We start from the raw sequence: 22,774 nt of genomic DNA on the forward strand, positions 1-22,774 counted from the left end.
TAGACTGAGTTTCACCACCCAGGGATACCATGACTTCTTCTATTTGGTGACCAGCTCCCTGCAGAGCCTTAATGGAGGCATATATCACAGAAGAAAAGCCTGGAATCAGATACACGGCTTTTGTGGTATATAACATTCCAACTTCACATAGCCCCATTCCTTCCTCTGATTGCTGCAGTGAGTGCAGCATTGCATGTTATAGGGCTGAAAGAGTCTGGTAGCGAAGGCATGCTAAGCACCTCGTTTCACCGTCACGCTTTTCTATTTTATTTTATTATTTTATTTTATCTTATTTTATTTTTGCTTCTTCAACAGTCAGCTCAGTACTATTGGAACCGTAAACAGGATGCATAGTAGTTTATCCTTAGATGATTGTAGCCAGGAACCAAGGAATACTTGTTTCTGTGCCTCCCTTTGATTTCCCTAGGTAGACAGTTCAGGAAGATATATTAGAAGTGTGTTTGAAACAAAACAGCCCTTGTTTTTGGCTTAGTCAATAACTCCTCTTTCATTAGCTGTGTTTCTGTGCAAGCTGAAGAATCTTAGCCTCAGACTTCTCCATTGCAGGAGCACTCACTGAAAGGTAGTGCTTTCCTTTGTTCAGTGATTATAATTTGACTCCTGAATTTTTAAAATGACATCTTGAAAGGGTTACCTGATTATCTCTGCAAAATTCTTGAGACACTGAACCTGTGGAAGCCAGAGGCAAAGGCCGTGGTGAGCTCTTGATACGGCGTCTGGGAACCTACACAAAATTAAATGCAGAAGTGTCCAACATCTAGCTAGACTTACCCAGAGATTTCAAGGAAAGGCGGGACTTCTGTCTTTCATAAGGATACCAGGACAGAACTAAAGGAGACATGAGATGAACAACTGTGTACAGGGTTTGAGTGCTGTAATGGAAAGACTATATATGCTAATACATTTAATTTGTACCCAGCTGTCTGCCTGAATGACAGTAAGGCATCTTTTCTTTTATATTTGATATACTAGTTGTTTTATGCTTACTCCTGTGCATACCTTGTTTAGTCAGAAAATGAATTTTATCAAACTCCAAGTGTGGATTTAAAGTTAAGTATTTCACTTTAGTAAGTTGTAGTACAACTCCCAAAGTCTACATTCCTTCTTAAGAACCCAAAGGATATTGGGCTATCTTATAAAAAGTGGAGGCTCACATTTATGTTTTGTTAAGATTTTGGGGTGAATTATTTCTGGTTTACATACATTTTTCTTTTTGTTAGCTTTGAACTTACATATTTATATTGAAATTGCCTTCAAAGTGTTTAAATGTAGTCATGACTTCTCAATTGACTATGCACCATGATTTAGCATGGCAATATTCTTTAGCTGTCTTCTGAATTTTGACCTTTACTCAGAATTTACAAGTTGTTGCACAGGTGCAGCAAAATGACAGACAGCAACCTTTAGTTTGAGCCAAATATGGGGTGATAATTGTGACAGTTGCCCCACTAGACTCCGATACCCTCCCCTCCCCTCCCCTTCCCTCCTCGCTTATCCCCTCCCAATTCTTACATATTGTAATGGCACTTCACCTAAACCCTGTTAGTCTCCAGATCACTAAGAACTTGGAACATACTGTATTACTTATTTGAGTTGCCAAAAAGATATTCTTGATTCTGTTTACTTTTTTTTTTTTAAACAGCCCCTCCAGAATGGGAACAGAAAATCCAAAATACATACCTTTCTATCTATGACAACTTGTTTTGGGAATGCAAAGCTACTGGAAAGCCAAATCCTTGGTACACATGGCTAAAGAATGGTGAACGCCTCAATCCAGAGGTAAGTAGCAATATGTTAGAAATTCATTCCATTATAGCACCTTTTGTTAGAATAACAGTCATTCCCAGTAGCAGCTCATGTCTTTGTAGTGTTCAGTGTACTCCAGAGCATGAAGCTTACATTTATGTAATCCTTAAACAAACCTAGAGCAAGTAAAGGGTACTGGGATTGAACACTTAGACATACTGGCAGTTAGTGATGAGTTCACATTCAGATGACATTAGGACATGTTCAGGAAGCATTAATTGGAATCTGTGGGATAATAAAAAAGGAGAAGAAAAGACAAAGAAAGAAGAGAGCATGAAGTTGGAAGAGGATATTTGGGATGGATATAGGGGGAGTTACAGTGGGGGAACCATGAGGGGTATTATCAGGAAACATTTTAGAAAGCATGAAATCTCAAGAAATAAATATAATATTCTAAACAGTAAGAAACTAAAAAGAGTGTATCACCATCAAAGCTTACATTTGATGAGCTGCCCTGTGTGAGGTCTTCTACCCTGTTGCTTTCTGTACATTGCTTTGTCAAGATAATGTGAGAGAGATAGATCATGATCATTCCTTCAAATATATGAAGAAATGTATTTAGAGAGGCTGAGACACTAGTCTGAAATTGTAAAGCAGCTACTGAAGTTAAAATTAGCTTTCAGAACAGTACCTGTGGGTACCATCCAGACAATGAACACAGAGAAGTGAAACAGTTTTCCAGGGTTACTGAACAGTAAGTAGAAGATGTAGTCTCCTAAACTTTGTCTAGTAGGAGGACTCAGACTCTGAGTTGATACATACTCTCCCACTTCTAGAAACTGTGATGACTATCCTTACTCCATAAGAAAAGATCTGAGGCTGTGTACACATTTTAAATATAAACATATTTTCTCTTCTGGTATCTATCCCATGAAGGTACTTTTTCCTTATCCAATTCTCCAGATAATCATGTTAATGTTTTTATTTATACATGGATCCATAACCAAAGTCATAAAGAATACATTGTTTGGAAGCTGAAAACAATGTGTGTGTGTGTGTGTGTGTGTGTGTGTTTAGTGGAACATTCTTACAGGATGCCTTTAGAATACATTCTCTTTTTGTTTTTCTCTAACCCACTTATATTATCCTTAGAGAATGGTAGTGGATTCATTGAAATGTTTAGTTTAGGTTATATATTTGCTATCAACTATTAACTTTGTGTATTAAAATATTATTTCAGTACCCTAAACAGCTCCTTGTAGCAGATGTTTGATGCTGAGGCAGGAGGTCTTTAAAGGAAGTTACAGAAAGGAAGGCTGCCGCTTCTCTAACTTAGAACTTGGGCAACATATTGTAACATCATCACATTTCCAGAGTGGTGGAACTTTCTAAATCATTTTGAATATCATAGAAGAGACAGTTTCATATATTCCATTTAGAGACTGCCAATCTTCACAGAAATGATGTAACGTAAATTATTCCAGTGCCCCCAAAAAATTAATCCACAAAGATTATGCTTTGTACGTTTTTATCTTTAGAAAGTTACTCAGGATCTTGAAGTGAAAGTTCTCAACATTAAGCAAAAATGTTTTCCATTAATATATTTTGTGCAAGAGAATGATTACATTAATAATGTTATTAAAGCAAAACCCCTTTTGATGACTCTTCCTTTATTAGGAGAGAATTCAGATTGAAAATGGGACTCTTATCATCACCATGCTGAATGTGTCAGACTCTGGGATCTACCAATGTGCTGCAGAAAACAAATACCAGACAATTTATGCAAATGCAGAATTGAAAGTTTTAGGTGAGCCATTCATTTATATCCAAAAAATTTGAAACAAAACCTTACGTGCTGCTATTTATGTCATCTGAACCTAATTCTTTTCCTGTGAACTAGAAATTACTCTCACTAAAAACGAGGAATATCTCAATTAGCCTTTTTTATTTAAAATTAGTTTATTCATTTTACATACCACCCACAGTTCTCCCTTGCTGCCCTCTTCCACTTCCCCCTTCTCCCAACCTGCCCCCATCCACTCCTCAGAAAGGGAAAGGTCTTCCATAGGGAGTCAACAAAGTCTGGCAGGACCAATCCCCTCTCCCCTTGATCAAGGCTGGGCAAGACATCCCAACAGAAGGAATGGGCTCCAAAAAGTCAGCTCATGCACCATGGATAGACCCTGATCCCACTGCCAGGGCTTCTCCAACAGACCAAGCTACACTACTGTTGCCCACATACAGAGGGCCTAGTTCAGTGGCATATAGACTCCCCAACAGTTGGTCTGGACTCCATCAGCTCCCATGAGCTCCAGTCAACTTTCTCTGTGGATTTCTCCATCATGATCTTGCTCCCCCTTGCTCATATAATCCCTCCTCACTCTCTTTGACTGGACTCCAGGAGCTCAGCCTGGTCCTTGGTTGTGAATCTCTGCATCTGCTTTGTCAACTACTAGATACAGGTTCTATGCTGACAGGTTATTCTCCAATCTGATTACAGGTGAAGGGCCATTCAGACACCATTTCCATCACTGCTAGTAGTCTTAGCTGGGGTCATGCTTGTTGATTCCTGGGAATTTCAATAGCATCAAGTTTCTCTCTAACTTCATAATGGCTCTCTCTATCAAGTTAGCTGTTTCATTGCTCTTCCACTCAGTCCCTTCCCCAACTCAACCATTCCATTCCCTCATGTTCTCATCCACCATCCCCTCTTTTCTCTCTCCCTCTCCATTCCCAGTTTACCCAGATCTCATCTGTTTCCCCTTCTCAGGGTGATCTATGCATGCCTCTTAGGGTCTTCCTTGTTACCTAGCCTCTTTGGAGTTGTGGATTATAGTCTGATTATCCTTTGCTTTATATCTACTATCTACGTATGAGTGAGTACATACCCTCTTTTGTCTTTCTGGATCTGAGTTACCTCACTCAGGTTGATTTTTTCTAGTTCCATCTATTTACCTGCCAAAAGACATTTAAGGAATTACTCAACATCCTTAGTCATCAGTGAAATCCAAATTAAAACAACTCTGAGATACCATCTTACACCTGTCAGAGTGGTTAAGATCAAAACCACTGAGGACAGCTTATGTTGGAGAGCATATGGAATGAGGGGAATACTTCTTCACTGATGGTAGGAGTGCAAACTTGTACAGCCTGCTTTAGAAATCAGTATGGAGATTTCTCAGACAATTGGGTATCAATCTACTTGTTCATTCTAGTGTTATTTGTAATAGCCAGAACCTGGAAACAACTTAGATGCCACTCAACCAAAGAATGGATTTAAAAAAAAAATGTGGTTTATTTATACAACAGATAAATGAATGGTAAATATTACTCAGCTGTTAAAACAATACAAAATGAAACAAAAAATGACATCATGAAATTTGCAGGCAAATGGATGGAACTCAATCAATTTTTTTTTATAACATAAAAGGGTTTTAACTATTTTTCCATTTTGACACTGCATTAGGTTCCCATCATTATGTGTCCAAATTCAGCTGTGCTTTAATCCAGCAACTAGATTCTAGTGAGTGGTCTTGACAAAACGGTAGGATCCAGAAGAAATCTTTTCAGCTACAAATATGAGCATGAGAAATATTTTCATCCACACAGGCATAAGAAAAGCAAGAACCTTAAGACATTGTGACTCTCTATCTCTGCTTCCTTGTACACTAGCTGTCAAGTAGTACACTGTAGCTAGGTAGTTGTACTGTGAACTCTTTCCTTCAGATGTGTAGATGTGTGGATTCAGGAAGGCTGTTGTAGCTGCAGTCCACATTCAGGTCAGGAGGAAAGGGAGGTGACAGCTCCTCTCATATCTGTCTCTTATTTAAAAAGAATGATCCATTAAGATTTTATTCATTTCCTTAACTAAGACTCTTGTCACATTGTCATGCAGATATTGAAGAAAGCGTAGAACAAGGAAAACAATTCCTTCGAGGGGAAAATACTGAGGTTGGAACAATGTGAGATTGACACCTCATGAAATTCAAACAATGGTGTCTGCTGCAGTAGATAAGAGTGAGGTGTTTTTAACCCTGAGTTGATTAGCGACAGAAAGAATGAAGGAAACAAGAATAAAGTAAGACACCAAATATTATAGGCATTTGGGTGTCAGGCATCTTGTTCCTTCATTATTCATGACTATTTCATTGGGTATTTATTATTTCCCAGGCTCCCAAAAAAAAGACACTCAAATGAGAGTGACCCTCACCTTTACTGAACTTACACTTTCACCAGAAAATTGCCAATTTAAAACGGAACTGTTGGTATCCAGACACAAGGCAAACCAAATGGAACCTTAATTGAGAACACCCCTTTCAATCTTGGACCATAAAAAGCAAGTTGCATGCGCCAGATGCAGGCAGAGAAGCAATTCCTTAAAAAAGCCAAGAAGTCAGAAAACCTGAAATGTTTGAAAACTTCAGTTCAACTGGACTTTAGAAATTGAGATTAGACACACAGATCCAACTATCAGGAACATGGAAGGCTTAGTTGCTTCCCAAGTCCTCTTTTATGTTCTCTTTTCAGTTAACCATTACTTATCTAACTTTGTAGGAATAAGACTAAGACTGACAAATGTGAGGTTTTTAAATATCACTTTGCTGATATAATCCTACTGAAGTCATATTATATTGATCCACCTTAATTTTTTCTAGAAGAAACTGGACATAATGTCAAAATACTTCTGCTTTGCTTCAGTGATGTAAATCATGTATATACATTTTTATCCATGCATATGTAAATATTGTGCAAATGTCTATGTGTATGTGTGTACTTAAACTGGCTTTAAGTCAGCTTGAGTATATTAACTTTAATTTTGAATAAAAATGTTACATTTTATCCAGTATGTTAGTTTAATTTTAAGTTACTGTGTGTTTATTGAGTGATTTAATTAATCGATTTTTAATTTTTGCTTTTAGCCTCAGCTCCAGACTTCTCTAAAAAACCCATTAAAAAAATCTCAGTTGTTCAAGTTGGTGGTGACATTTCTATTGAATGCAAACCAAATGCCTTCCCTAAAGCATCTATTTCTTGGAAAAGAGGAACAGAGAGCCTAAGGCAAACTAAAAGGTAAGACATCTTTATACGTACATTTTTTTTTTTATTTATAATGTACCAACTCCCAAACCCAGCTTTTTCCTCTGTTATAAAGTTTCAGTGGAGTACCCCGAAATGCCAACGGTTTCACATCCTATGTAAACATAAGTAGCTATAAAACTTGTTTGTGTAATTTGGCTGCAATATTTTCATTGCACATACTTATAATAGAGGTATATTTTAAAAATCCTTTAAGACCTTTTTCTATATTCAGTTTGAAGCCTTTTTCCTGACCCAGCCTGCTGAGAAATCAGCGAGAACATTATACAAAGGCAAGAGATACTCCTAAGCACACACCTGGTGCTATGGTTTTTAAATAGTCACACAGGTGTTCACCCCATGACTAAATGAATTCACCACACGAAAAAAAAAAATAGTGTGGAGAGGTTCCTGTAGAGAAGCAGGAGAGGTTTCCTTCCAGAATGGTTGCAGGTGAGAAACTTGAAGTCCTCACTTGAATGTTTTCTAGCACAGTGCAGCAGAATGGAACACTTATTCTTTTTCAAACATATAATATGGTTCATTACATTGCTCTATAGATTCTTGTGTATAGGAAGGACAGTAAGACCACAGTTGGCAGCTGTATTTGAATGGCCCCTGTGTGTGACTGAGTCATCCTGTTAAGAATGAATCATTGTGCACATATGAATTCATAGAGCTTTTCAACAAAAATATGTAGCAGTGACCCTTAACTGGCAAGACAGAGCAAATGAAAGAAAAGCAAAATGCAATGGAAATGACTGGAACACAGACAAAGGGATGAGTTGGCTGACAAATACTACAAGCCTTTCTGGGGCAGGGGCTGCAGAGGAGGTCTCTGTAAGAATCAGAGCCTGCTGGCTGCTTATAAAATCAGGTAGTTATAGAACAGAAAGGGTTGGGTGAATTTGAAAAGTTCCCTTAGTTGTTCACAGTTGGATATTGCTAGGGGGTTAGCAGTAAGTAGATAAGGAATTTCAGGAGATGGATAAATGTCTTTGCTGGATGGCTTTTTCTTGGGGGTTCACAGGACAGGAAAGGTGAAAAGCAGAGAGAGAACATTTGTCTGGAAAGTAGATTATTGTAGTTAAGGGTATTGACACAGCTCAGCTAAAATGGAGGAACCTTTACCCAATGACTTGGCACTGGATCAGTGTGCCAGTTTGTAGTTTTAGAGAAAGACTGGTTTGTGAGCTGTCACTTCACATTTACATTCACAACTTGATTTTGGTCAAGTGTTGCAAAAACAGATTCACCATGTAACATACTTAATATTGCAGGATAAGCTAGATATATGGATTTTGACAAAAAAAAACCTCTGAAGGTTTTTCTAGGGAAACAAACAACAAACTTCATAGGCTAGATGTGAGGACCTTGATTTGATATTGACATTCCTAATATTGCCCTTGTAGCCAAGGGAGAGAGAATAAAGGGGAGACAACAACATACATCAGAGATTTGCAGTGGTGCTGGTGGCCCTGCTGGCTCTATCTGCTGTCCTTATAGAGCTCTCCAAATACCTCATGAAATGTTTGAGAGGAGGCATTGTAGTGCCTTCCTTCATTCCTTAGCCTTTCCTTTATAAAAAGTTTTTATATCCCGGGATTAAAGACGTCCTAAAATAGAAATTCCCCTGAACTTTTAATGAATGAGTCACAATAGATGAATGAGTGGGTATTAGAGTCTTAGAGGGAGGCTTTACTTAGGGAAATGCCTCAAGACAAAGGGACAGGCATGTTGGCTTATGGGAACAGAAAGGTGAAGATAACCTGCTGCTAGCGGCCAGACTGGCCTCCTCTGGGAAGTGACTGCAGAAGCCCCCTGTTGAACATCATAAAAGTTGCTTTCTGTACATTTTACCTTTCACCCCTAAAATCAAATCACATTTTAAGCATGCTGATGTAGAATACTCCAGACCTACTTCAGCAGATCTAGACGTTATATATACTCTAGTGATGTGGATCCAGATATACTGATGAACGGTGCTGTGTTGGATAAAGTGGTTCTAAAGTGTGAAGCCAAAGAACAGGAAGAGATGACAGTGACCTTTCATGACCTTAAAAGGTATGTGTGAGGAAAGAATAAAGAGAACGTGAGGCTGTGAGGAACTGATGGAAATGATTGTGGTGAAAGAAAATCCAGAAAGCAAAAGGAACATAAACTTTTCAAACATTATTGCTTTCTTTTCATTTCTTTTGCCCCAGATAAAATCAGTCTTAGCCTCAGAGCAGTTAGTCGTGGTCACAGTATATTCAAGCTCACTTCAGTGCAATGGAAGAGTGAATGATCCTGTGGCCTCTTAACCTACAGAGTCTTTATAATAACATCTTCCACTAGTTTGGGGACTCCATTACACATTTTAACAATAAAAGCAAACAAATTAAGTTCTGAATATACATTCTAAAAAATTGAAGAAATAATTGAGCCCTAGCAGGAGCTAGTAATTACAGGTATCTGTATCTATCTGATTTGTTGAGTACTAAACAGTAATTTGCAAAGGGCATGGAGTTAACTACATGAGACATCATATCTCTGCAGGCTTTCTGCCTTGTTTCCTCATCTATTGTCTCCTGTACTCACCGATTTCATTAAATGTGTGACTTCAAGCTGCTTATTGGAAAATACAGCATCTGTGCTCGTAGCAGTAACTTTTTTTTTTTTTAAATCAGGACTGCCAGCACACAATTAATGACATGGAAGCTTATTATTAGCTATGAAAACTTGGTAATTAGGTTAGGCTTCTTCCCCTAGTACTTATAACTTAAGTTAACTTGTCTTTCTCTTAATCTATGTTTTTCTATATGGCTCAGTTTCATCTATTCTCTACTGTATACCAAATCTCTTCAGTGTCTCCCTGGGATCTCATTTGCAACACACATGCCTAGACTCTTTCTTCCCTTCTTCTCTCACCCCAGAATTCCTGCCTACCCTCTCCTGCCTAGCTACTGGTCATTCAGGTCTTTATTATACCAATTACAGAAACACATCTTCTCATAGTGTAAAATATTCCACAGCATTCCATCCATTTTGTCTAAATAAAAAAGAAAGATAAGACAGAAAGGCAACCCACTGACTAGGAGAAGATCTTCACCAACCCCACAACTGACAAAGGTCTGATCTTCAAAATATATAAAGAACTCAAGAAGTTAGACCGTAAAAAAATTGTAATCAACCCAATTATAAAATGGGGCACTGAGTTGAACAGAGATCTCTCAACAGAAGAAGTTGAAAGGCCAAAAGACACCTACGGTCATGCTCAACTTCCTTAGCGATCAGGGAAATGCAAATCAAGACAACTTTAAGATACCATCTTACACCTGTCAGAATGGTGAAAATAAAAAACACCAATGATAGCCTTTGCTGGAGAGGTTGTGGAGTAGCGGTACACTCATCCATTGCTGGTGGGAATGCAAACTTGTGCAACCACTTTGGAAAGCAGTATGGAGGTTTCTCAGGAAATTCGGGATCAAACTACCCCTGGACCCAGCAATACCACTCTTGGGAATATACCCGAGAGAGGCCTTATCATACAACAAAAGTATATGCTCTACTATGTTCATAGCAACATTGTTTGTAATAGCCAGAACCTGGAAACAACCTAGATGCCCTTCAATTGAAGAATGGATGAAGAAAGTATGGAATATATACATATTGGAGTACTACTCAGCAGTAAAAAACAAGGACTTCTTGAAGTTTGCAGACAAATGGATGGAAATAGAAAACACTATCCTGAGTGAGGTAGGCCAGACCCAAAAAGAGGAACATGGGATGTACTCACTCATATTTGGTTTCTAGACATAAATAAAGGACATTGAGCCTATAACTCTAACATATTAAAACTTTATAAAATAAGAGTTAGTATCAGAAAGGATGACATTTACAATGTTCTATCCATTTGTATTTGGCAAATTTGGAGAAAGTACTGTATTATCTTTGTGAGTCCAAAGGTTTAAACCTAAACCACTTTTTAAATCAGAACTTGTATTACCATTCTAAAAATATCTTTTTAGGTCTTAGAATACCTTTTTAGATAAACAACTTAGCTTTTGTTTCTCAACCATATAAACTTTACATCTCTCATGTAGATTTTCTTTCTGAATTTGGAAAGAAGAAAAATTGTAGCTATATAGCTATCTAGTTTTTAATCGCATCAAAGAGAAGGTATAATAGTACCTGAGTAAATAAAAAGTACAGAGCAAATAACTTCCAAACTATAGAAATAACAGAAAAAGGTGATTTTCTGGACAGTCACCAAGGTTCGTTTTCAATGTTGGGGCATTCATCTTTGACCTAAAAGCAAAGAGAGAATAACTGATAGACTTTTCTGTGAAATAGGAGTTTTGATAAGCTTCCTACCCTGTCTTGGTAAAGTTTGGTGGCAGTCACCTTTTTGTGCCCTGTTCATTAAATCTGAGCAGCTTATTGTCAACAGTAGAGGCAAGGGAAGTTTCTTGCCCAGATGGCTAGTTTTGCCGCATTTAATGCAAACTCCATATGGAGGTTCGTTGATGACTGTACTCCCATTTTGAAATTAATTGGCGCTACCAATAGCAGATATGTCTCACTGTCATGAAAAGTCTTGTTATTAAATCATCTTAAATGCCATAAATGTATTTCTTTGAAGGTGTTTGGAGATCATCTGTCTATCTGAAATATTCTTCTGTTTGATATTGAACATACCTACATGACTACATGTTTGTTTATTATAGGTGACTAACTACTAACCTACATTTCTTATTTATCCTAAACAGTTTTTAGTAATAACCTTTGAGGACTAGAAGTATACAATATATTTTAAATGAGCTGCATAGGTACAATACCTTAAACAACAGTGGAGTCATATATACAGTTTTTTATAACAAAATAGCACTAATTTTATGTGAATATACAAAATAATACCTATGTAAAATATTTGAGGATAATAGTTGTTTTTTAATTTAAACACAGATTCAATAATCTGTACTTTTTTCTATCATCTTTATATTCCCCCATTTAATTACAGAAAGAGATCCTTAAATCCACCTCTTTTGTTCAATATTTTTTCTGACCATGACCAGTAACAAAATGAACCTAATGCCCCTAAATGATGACATACAACCCCTGAGCAACCAGAAATCATCCACTCCACCTTGGAAATGTGGACATCATGTTCTCTAGATTGCTTCCTGCTGTCTGGGGATAGCAGCACTTTTAGAGAATCCTGAGAATACAGAGATAATGGTCAAGTCTTGAGAAAACTAGCTGTATTATTTTTTGTTTAATCTCTGTGTGTGGCAAAAGTTTATCTTAAGTCCTGTTTTGAGTAATCTGTAAGGTTAGATCATCTCAACTAGCAGCTTTGAAGCTTTTTGGATGAAGAATTTTGAGAAAATTTCAATAGAGGGATTCTGAGAGTCTGGATTCCCTGGGCTATTTGTTGTCATTGATGTCTGGTCCATTTGTTCTGAAAACACAACAAAAAAACACATAAACTTTTAAAGGTGCCATACATATTTGCATTAACATAAGTATAGAATGTATAGTGTACACAAGTCAGGTAAGATAATTTCCTGTCTTGTGTTTGAACAGTTAAAAGGCATCTGTCAACTTTGTAAGTCTGTTTGGACTGATTAACCAAACTGTAATATGTATCTCTGTCCATGGGGCCAATTCTCAGTTGTTCTGTGGATCGTTCAGGTTTATTCCCAATATAACCACTGGGTTTTTATTAATAATAGAATAAAGTTGATAATCACTACATATTCTGCTATTTGCATTGGCTTAATGGATTTCCTATAGTCTTCTCATAAGGACTTTCAAAGAAGTTGAAAGTAAAAAAAATAAAATAATATGCAGTATTATAGAAAGAACAAAAGGAAAATGTAGGGTAGGATACTGGAAAGAAAGGAGAGGTAAAGGAAATTAATTGGAAGGAGAGAAAACATTAGGAATGCTGTTCCATAGTATATCATAGAAGATGAGTTGACTTCTCTACACTGTTTTGTTTTGAGTATACATTTGAGACATTTCTTTAACAAAGGCCCCCTTGTATAAATTCGATGTAAAGAATAGCATTATTTAAAATAACAGATTCTGATGTTCTCTTTAACCCATCAGGTGTAAGGTAGTTTCTCTATTTTAAACTAATAGCCTGACTATGAGGTGGGAAATAAATAATTTTCCATATTCAGAAACCACTTTTTCAGGCCATTAATGTTGGATGCAGAACATAATACCAGCAAAGTAATTGTATTTAACTTAAAAATGGCTACCATAATGAAAAACAATTTCACAGAAAGAAAGTATTAAAGTTCTAGGCATTGAAACAAATTATTCTGGCCATAGAATTGAAGTGGCCTTGAACTCACAAAGGTCCACCTGTCTCTTTCTCTCAATTGCTGGAATTAAAGACAGAGGCAGTCACCACTAGATTCACAAATTATTTCTAATTGCATCTAGAACATATAAATTAAGAATATTGGAATAACTATATCTCTGTATATCTATCTACGTGTGTGTGTATGTGTGTGTGTGTGTGTAGATTTTCAAGGCAATTGAAATTAAATTTTCTAAGAGCAAACAACAGAATTTTGGACACAGTGGGTGGTTATAGATTATTTTAATATAGATTTTAAAAGTCAATGTTAAATGTGTAGGTAGACATACTGTTGAATAGTCTGTTGTAAAGGGGAATGACAGACTATTGAGCCAATTTTTCAATTTGTATAAAGTCACGTCCTGAACTTAAACAAGTCACATAGAGTTCCCGTGCATGTTCTTAATATCATTCCAAATTAATCATTTCATATAAAAGTATATGTATCTTTAAACTTCTCATACTCTGGTAATAAATAACTCAATTGTATGCAAAGAAAGAATGAAAAAGAAATATAGAAAACTAGTTGAAATTTTCAGTGATTCTAAATAGAAGCTTTTCAGTTCTTGACATTGGGAGTGTTTCCACGGGAAAACAGACCTCTTTAGTTTCCAGTATAAAACTTCTATATGATACTGTCTTCTTTGAAATTTCATTATCACTGACTCCTACCACCAATAAAGTGTAACTACCTTAAGGTGGTTGAGAGAGCTTTAAAGAAGCCTATTCAAAGTAATCAAAGTGTATTGGCTACTTAAAAAAAAAAGGTTAGCAATATATGTTTTTAGACAATTTCTTCTCTCTTTTATGAATCTGGAGTTTTCATCACAGACCCAGTAGGTGATAAAGCTTATTTTTGGAGACAAGTTCCCTCCTTCTGTATTCAGGTTTTCTTCTTTGGTGCTAAAGGAAAACTTTCTGAACATTCCCTTGTTTGAAGTCATATTGACAAATGTTTTAATCTATTGAAATGTTAACTTGGATCAAAAGGCAGTTTTTTTTTTTTAAAAAAAAACTCTTTTATTGATTTTATTGGGCTATACTTTTTTCTCTGCTCCCCTTTCTTTCTCTTCATCTCTCCTTTCCATCTGCCCTCTCCCATTGCCCCATGCTCGCAATTTTCTCAGGAGATCTTGTCTTTTTCTACACCTTCCCATGTAGATTAGATGCACATATGTCTCTCTTAGGGTCCTCTGAGATTTTAGGCTGCATTCTGTGCTTTCTGTCTACAAGCCACTTATGAATACATTATGAGTCTTTCTGGGTTTGAGTTACCTCACTCAATATGATGTTTTCTAGATTCATCTATTTTACTCCTGCATTGCTGGTGGGAGTGCAGAGTGGTACAGCCCCTTTGCATGTCAGTATGGTGATTTCTCAGAAAATAGGAAACGACCTTCCTCAAGACCCAGCAATACCACTTTTGGGTATATACCCAAAGGATGCTCAATCATACCACAAGGACATGTGCTCAACTATGTTCATAACAGCATTGTTTGTCATAGCAAGAACCTGGAAACAACCAAAATGTCCCTGGACTGAAGAATGGATAAGGAAAATGTGGTAAATTTACACAGTGGAGTACTACACAGCAGAAAAAAATAATGACACCTTGAGATTTGCAGGTAAAAAGCAGTTTTAAAAATAGTTAGCTTTTTTCTTATTAGCTTAGGCACTATCATCAAAGCCTTGTTTGCTTTAGGGTTTCCATGATCTCTAATAGTCTATGAACATGGAAAATTCTGATCACAGACAATTTCCCTCCCTGTGATCATGGGTTATTGTCATTAAAGAGTCTAAACCTGCTTGATGTTTGTGTGGGGAATGAATAGTTATACAATGTCTCCCTCATTCTCTTTAGTGATACCTAAGATTGAACAGCAATGTATAAATTAAACAGAAGACAAAGCATGTATTGCAAAGATTTCAACATTGAACATTAGACAGCCTAGGTTCTGCTCAGTCTCCTTGAGGATTATCATGGCCCTGAGGAAAACCACCAGGCTACTTGTAGGTCACTAAAATAATTAAATATTGATTATTATAACCACATAATGCCTGGAGACTATGGTTAAATTCAACAGAAATAAGTACTTGGCTAGTTGAAAATAGTAAGTTCTTTATTGATATCAGGTTCATATATTTCTTGATGGTTTACTCAGGTGAAGAAGTGACTAAGTTGAACACAAATATTTCTCTTAATTATAAAACAACTGAATTGATCTGTTTGGGAAAAATTCAGAGTTTAAGGGGAACTCTGCCACTAAAGGGAAAACCATTGGGGACATTTAGCCTCATTCTTTCATTCAGCATGTCAGTTTGAACACTCAACACAAGTAGAACATAATATATTTAGTATATGTTTTTATGTTCTCCAAACAGTGCAAATTAAAGTTTACTTTATTTAACTTTTAGAGGTTGTACATTAATTATATCAGCTACTTTTCTTTTTTAAAGAGTTATTTAAAAAGCATATTTTTTCTCACTTTACATGTCAAATCCAGTTCCCACTCCCCTCCACATTCCATCCCATCCCACCCCCCTCCTCCTTCCCTTCTTCCCCCATGCTCCCAATTACTCAGGAGATTTTGTCTATTTCTCCATCCCATGGGGATCTTCTTATGTTTATTTAGGGTTCTTCTTGGCACTTAGCTTCTCTGGGATAGTGGACTATAGACTCCTTATCCTTTGCTTTACAGATAGTATTCTCCTGTGAGTGAGCACATACCATGCTCATTTTTCTGAGTCTGATTACCTCATTCAGGATAGTTCTTTTGTAGTGACAAAACATTATGCCCAAAAGCATGTTAGGGAATAGTTTATTTTGGCTTACATTCCCAGAGGGAAAATCCATGATGGTGGGCAAGGCATGGCAGCAGGTTCAGGGACACAATACTAAGATATCACATCTTCAACCATGAACAGAAAGCAGAGAGAGAGACACCTAGAAATAGGGTGAGACTCTACAGATTTAAAAGCGGTCCACACTGGCATACTTCCTGTCTCAGGCCTCTACCTCCTAAGTTCAATAATGTACCTCCAAACAGCACCAACCAACTGGGGACTAAGATCAAAGAACTAAGTCTATAGGGTGTATTTCTTATTAACACTATTATATACAGTTGAACTAAACTTCAAGTATAAATAAAATCATGATGTACTCATTTGTTAACTCTTCCATAAGCTTTATACATATTCATTGAACACCTTTTATATTTCTACTACAATACTGTACCCTGAGGCTAAAGCGTTAAACTACATTGCTTCAGGTATGTAATATTCTTTTCATTTTTTCTAAAGAAATAGTTTGTCCTTAAAGTTATTTGGAGTCAAAGACTGTGGTTGAGGCCCCAATTTTACTTCTCATTTAGTTGATAGCTTCTAGCAAATCCTTTAGTTTTTCTGGTTCTCAGTTGAACCATTTTAGAGAAAATAGTGTTTCTATCTCACAGAGGGGTGTCTGAGACAGAAATGACACAGCCCATGTAGAAGGGCATGAAGTCTCCATGCATTCTAAGATGTCTAAACCTTTCAAGAAATTATTTTGACCTCTGTGCAGTTCAATCTATGCATATTTACATTTACGAGACAGAAGAACGATGAAAACCTCAATTTGGGAGGTCAAGGCAAATGATGATAAAGAATATGTCCTCAAGGGATTCTCAGGACACTAATTAATCCCACATCTGATGAATTTGATTAATCACTTCTTTTCCTTGGAGATCTACTTAGACAGTGATTAGATAGAAATCAAAAGTCTTAAATGCGTCTCATTTTTCCCTATAGGTGCTGGCTTCCTATTTAGAGAACTTGTGAATTTAATAGGAAATGTTAGCCTGATGAATAGACAGGTCAACAGTGTGCTCTGCCAGGCAACATTAAGCACTGAATCACTGACCCTTGTCAGTAGTAGACACAGGAGCTCCAAAGTACAAAGACAAAAAAAACAACAGACCATTAATTTTGTCCTGTTGTTAGAAGAATCGCAGTGGAATCCATAAGTAAATCAATGTATTTTTTTTACCTTCTTTCCAAAAACATAAAAATATAATAAAACACACATGCATCCAGGAAAATATTCAATGATTGTAATAATACTCATTTAAGTGAATTTCTATTTGCTAAGAAATGTATCTGGCCTCTTATATGTCTCAAAAAAGACACATTTTTCCATATAGTAATATACAACAGAGGATCAGTATTCTCACAGAGTACATGTTACACTGGTGTCATTTTACACCACATAAATGCAATGGTTACATATAGAGATACTTAAACATTTGCAGTCAACTTCCCTAGAAAGGAGAAATTCTATCCCATGGCAGTTGGTCTGAAAATGATATCATTTTTCATAGACTCACTGCAAGAGAACATCTATTCTTCTTATACAATTTCTGTTTCCTTCTCTTACTTATTTAAACTCCAAGTTTATGAGCAAGCCTTGTGGAATCATGGGTTCTCTGCGTATTTCCTTACTTGCAATACCACCCTTAAGCCCTGTATATATTCTGATATGTGGCAAATGGAAGTCACTGTATTGACAAGTAATCCCACTGATTTTAATAGAATTACCCAGTTACTGAAAGTAGTGGTTATTCAGTGTATTTGTGTGGAAGCACCAAATTTAAAGTGGATTTACAATACTGCCATTTTCTTATCACTACAACACCTTCTGGACAGAGCACTGAATTGTGGGAAAGAATGATGTAGACAGAGATTGCTCATTTGTTTCCTGGCCACCCAGACCCGAATAATCACACAGAAACTATATTAATTACAAGACTGTTTAGACAATAGTTTAGGCATATTCCTAGCTAGTTCACACATCTTAAATTAACCCTTTTCTATTAACCTATGTATCATTATGAAGTTTTGCCCTACTTGTACAGTTCCAGTGTCTCTCTCTTTCAGAAGCTACATGACATATCCTTCACTCTGCATACTCTCTTTATATGTCTCTGTTTGGATTTCCTGCCTGGATTTACTCTGCTTAGCCATTGATTGAAACAGTTTTATTCATTAGCCAATAAAAACAACACATATACAGAAGAACATCCAACATCATCTACCCTTTTCTGTCTAATTAAAAAAAACGTTTTAACTTTAACATAGTAAAATTACATATAACAAAATCATAAAGACCTTTTGGTGGGTTTTATTCCATCAAACCACAATAGCCTGAGTAGAATCCACGGGTTCTCATCCTCTGTGTAAACAAAAGCAGAACCTCTTTTCTAAAATAACATATCCCTAGACTTAAATTTTGAAGTCAAGATGCCTTTAAATTCATATGTTGGTTTAGCTTAACAGTCTATACAATGAAATGTCGTTCTGTAGTTACCTCATTCACAGACAAAAAATTCAACGAAAACACAATAATATACATAATTCAGACTCTTTGTGTATTTCTTATTTTTTTTTTATTAAACATTTCTGTCTCTTCCCCACCGCCACCTCCCCTTTCCCTCCCCCTCCCCCAACCAAGTCCCCCTCCCTCGTCAGCCCAAAAAGCAATCAGGGTTCTCTGCCCTGTGGGAAGTCCAAGGACCACCCACCTCCATCCAGGTCTAGTAAGGTGAGCATCCACGAAACTGCCTAGGCTCCCACAAAACCAATAGGTCCAGTAGAATCAAAGACCCGTTGCCATTGTTCTTGAGGTCTCAGTAGTCCTCCTTGTCCGCTATGTTCAGCGAGACCAGTTTTGACCCAGGCTTTTTCAGACCCAGGCCAGCTGGCCTTGGTGAGTTCCCGATCCCCATTGTCTCAGTGTATGGGTGCACCCCTCCCGGTCCTAAGTTCCTTGCTTGTGCTCTCTCTCATTCTGCTCCTGATTTGGACCTTGAGATTTCAGTCCGGTGCTCCAATGTGGTTCTCTGTCTCTGTCTCCTTTCATTGCCTGATGAAGTTTAATATTCAGGAGAAATATTCAGGATTTTCTTTGGGTTCTCCTTCTTATTTAGCTTCTCTAAGAACCCAAATTATAGGTTCAATGTCCTTTATTTATGGCTAGAAACCAAATATGAGTGAGAACATTCCATGTTCCTCTTTTTGGGTCTGGCTTACCTCACTAAGGATGGTGTTTTCTATTTCCATCCATTTGCCTGCAAACTTCAAGAAGCTTCTGTAAAGCAAAGGACACTGTCGCTAAGACAGAAAGGCAACCCACTGACTGGGAGAAGATCTTCACCAACCCCTCAACTGACAAAGGTCTGATCTCTAAAATATATAAAGAACTCAAGAAACTAGACCGTAAAAGGCTAATCAACCCAATTATAAAATGGGGCACTGAGTTGAACAGAGATCTCTCAACAGAAGAAGTTCAAATGGCCAAAAGACACCTAAGGTCATGCTCAACTTCCTTAGCGATCAGGGAAATGCAAATCAAGACAACTTTAAGATACCATCTTACACCTGTCAGAATGGCAAAAATCAAAAACACCAATGATAGCCTTTGCTGGAGAGGTTGTGGAGAAAGGGGTACACTCATCCATTGCTGGTGGGAATGCAAACTTGTGCAACCACTCTGGAAAGCAGTGTGGAGGTTTCTCAGGAAATTTGGGATCAACCTACCCATGGACCCAGCAATACCACTCTTGGGAATATACCCAAGAGAGGCCTTATCACACAACAAACGTATATGCTCTACTATGTTTATAGCAGCATTGTTTGTAATAGCCAGAACCTGGAAACAACCTAGATGCCCTTCAATTGAAGAATGGATGAAGAAAGTATGGAATATATACATATTAGAGTACTACTCAGCTGTATTTCTTATTTTTATATGGCTTAATTTTAACTCTATTACTCTATTTAATATTTATTTTACTATTGTTACTCCTTTAATCTGTGACTGTCTGTAGTCTTGTCTTTATTATTTTCCCTTTTTCTTCCATGCCTATGTACATTTTTAAAACATACTCTGATCCATTTAGAGGTTTATTTTTGTCTGAATCTGTCTTCATTGTGTATCTATAATGATTTTTTTTCACCAGGAACACTCATTTTTAAAATGCTATGTGGGCACGACTAGGACCAACTCTGTGACCCTGCCTGTTTGCTCTGACCAGTCCAACATGGAGGAGACTATGTCACCATTAAGCAACAGGACCAGCATGAACCAGGAAGTCAGCTCTTAAAGGAGCCACACAGTTTTTGAGGCTATTGTTGAGTCAGGAAGCCTTCTCTTAAAGGAATTGCACCTTTGTTTCTCTCTAACAAACAGAACCTACCCAAGAAAATGATGCTACCAAGAGCTCTGCTCAACTCTGTTTATTTATGTCTAGAATTCCTTCCCAAGCTCTCTCAGGTTTTAAGTGGATATACTTGATCCAAATTGGTAGGCAGAAACTGCTTTTTCATTTCCAGACCACCCAGACATGAATAATCACATAGAAACTAAATTTATTACATTACTATTTGGTCAATAGCTTAGTCATACTCCTAGCTAGCTCTTATACATTAAATTAACCCATTTCTATCACTCTATGTTTTACCACGAGGCTGTGGCCTACCAGCAAATTTTCAGAGTCTCTCCCCTTTGGCAGATACATAGTGTCTCCTTAACTCTACTTACTTTCTATATAAATCTCTGTTCAGGTTTTCCTGCCTGTAATTTACTCTGCTAAGCCATCGAAAGAAACAGATTTATTCATTAGCCAATAAAAGCAATGCATATATAGAAGTAAATTCCACATCAGAATGAACCAAAGAATCCAAAGATGTTAGAGAAAATAAGTGAATGGGGAAGGTGCAGAAGGGGAGGAAAAGAGAAAGGAGACCTTAGAGGACATTATCTGTCACTCTCATTCTTTGCTACTAAAAAAAAAATCATCTGCTCTTCATGTTCTCCAAAGGGAAAAGTTACCTGTGAGAATAAATGTCTGAAATCTTATACCATGGACTAAAACCATACACACACACACACACACAGAGAGAGAGAGAGAGAGAGAGAGAGAGAGAGAGAGAGAGAGAGAGAGAGAGAATGAGAACTTAGTTTGCTCTTATTTTTCTGCTGAGAAAACTATCTGGACTAAGCAGTTATTTATTAAGCATCAAGGTCCCATTCATATACTATTGAATTTCATTTCTAGAACCTTGAAGTGTCTATCTTAATTTCTGGGGCATCAGCTCACAATGACTGCATAGATAAGTAAGAGAGTCCAATTCTTGTTTCTCCTTGTTAGATGCTTCTCTATATTTTATAGTAACTACCTTCCAAGTGATTGTTCTACATTTTTATTTTGCCTACAGTCCCAAGTGCTACCTTAATAATAAAACAACCCTTCCTTGCACAGTTTTTCCTTGTTGCTTTAATCATCCTCCAAGTACAAATTATTCCTTCTCTGTTTCTTCTTGCTTCCTGCAGAGCCTCCTAATAGAAGAAGCAAACAAGCCTAATTTTATTTTGTATTACCAACTACTGTAGTAGTGTTTAGTCCATCAGGTAGCATGAGTAACAAGTAGGCAAATGATCCATATGTTCCCATGTTTAAGGCAGAGCAGCAGGCTGCATAATGCCAGGCTTATTAGAGCCTCCTTCCTGTGATGCCTCTTGGTAATAAAATTTTAAATTGTTCATATTACACTCCTGAGAGGCTTGTTAAGGTGAGCCTTTCCGTGGGAGTACATGCTGAATATGTCAAGAGCCATCTGATACTCTTGCCTTTGTCACAGGATAATGTAATGAGCTAAAATCCTCTGTGTGCCCGTGTCTATCTTGCTCTCCCATTTCACTTTTGTCATCTACTTCTCATTACTTTATTCCTATTGGCCTCTACCAATCCTTGTCTTATACCTTTTCAGAGAATGCATGCAGAGCCACCTGCCTGTTATTATGTAAAAGCAGTTTTCATTCAGAAAAGAAATAAAGCCTGGACTAGAGTGTTGTCTTCCTGTATAAATTCCTTATTGCACAAGTCTGAGGGCATCAGTGTTTATACTCATCATCAACCTACAAAGCTAAGAATATTGGTGTGAATCTATAACTCCATGTTGGGGATGGGAAGAAGAGACAGATGGATCCCAGTAGTGTCTGCTTGTCAGTTGAGTGAAAACAGAGAGCTCCAGGTTCAGTAAAAGAACATCTCTAAAAACCTCTGTCCTCCACACATGCATCCACCCATTTGTGTACCCATACATGTGTGTGTAAACATGCTTAAAACATTATACATACAAACATGAACACACACATTCAAAGAGAGAGACAGAGAGAGAGAGAGAGAGAGAGAGAGAGAGAGAGAGAGAGAGAGAGAAAGAGGAGAGATGTTAAGTATCCCTTTATGCCTAGTCTGCATATTGTGTATGTATCATTTCTTATTACTGCCTTATGTCAGATTATTATGTTTCTGGATAACAATTTAAAATATTTCCCTCTTGGCTTCTCAGCAGCCCTCATTGTCCGCCATATTCAGAGAGTCCGGTTTTATCCCATGCTTTTTCAGTCGCAGTCCAGCTGGCCTTGGTGAGCTCACAATAGATCAGCCCCACTGTCTCCGTGGGTGGGTGCACCCCTCGTGGTCCTGACTTCTTTGCTCATATTTTCCCTCCTTCTGCTCCTCCTTGGGACATTGGGAGCTC

At 37.3% G+C, this 22,774-nt stretch overlaps 1 protein-coding gene across 1 annotated transcript in view; it reads left to right on the plus strand.

The window, feature by feature from the left end:
- Nucleotides 1-22,774, plus strand: part of LOC126506075 (contactin-6) — a 340,519-nt gene that overhangs the window by 252,956 nt on the left and 64,789 nt on the right. The window contains exons 9-11 of the mRNA XM_050149362.1: nucleotides 1,664-1,800; nucleotides 3,445-3,574; nucleotides 6,687-6,837. Of these exons, the coding sequence (XP_050005319.1) occupies nucleotides 1,664-1,800; nucleotides 3,445-3,574; nucleotides 6,687-6,837 (418 nt within the window). The remainder of the gene's footprint in view (nucleotides 1-1,663; nucleotides 1,801-3,444; nucleotides 3,575-6,686; nucleotides 6,838-22,774) is intronic.

This window comes from Alexandromys fortis, unplaced genomic scaffold (genome assembly GCF_014885135.2).
Source record: "Alexandromys fortis isolate MF-2015 unplaced genomic scaffold, M_Fortis_MF-2015_v1.1 scaffold_48, whole genome shotgun sequence".
NCBI lineage: Eukaryota > Metazoa > Chordata > Mammalia > Rodentia > Cricetidae > Alexandromys > Alexandromys fortis.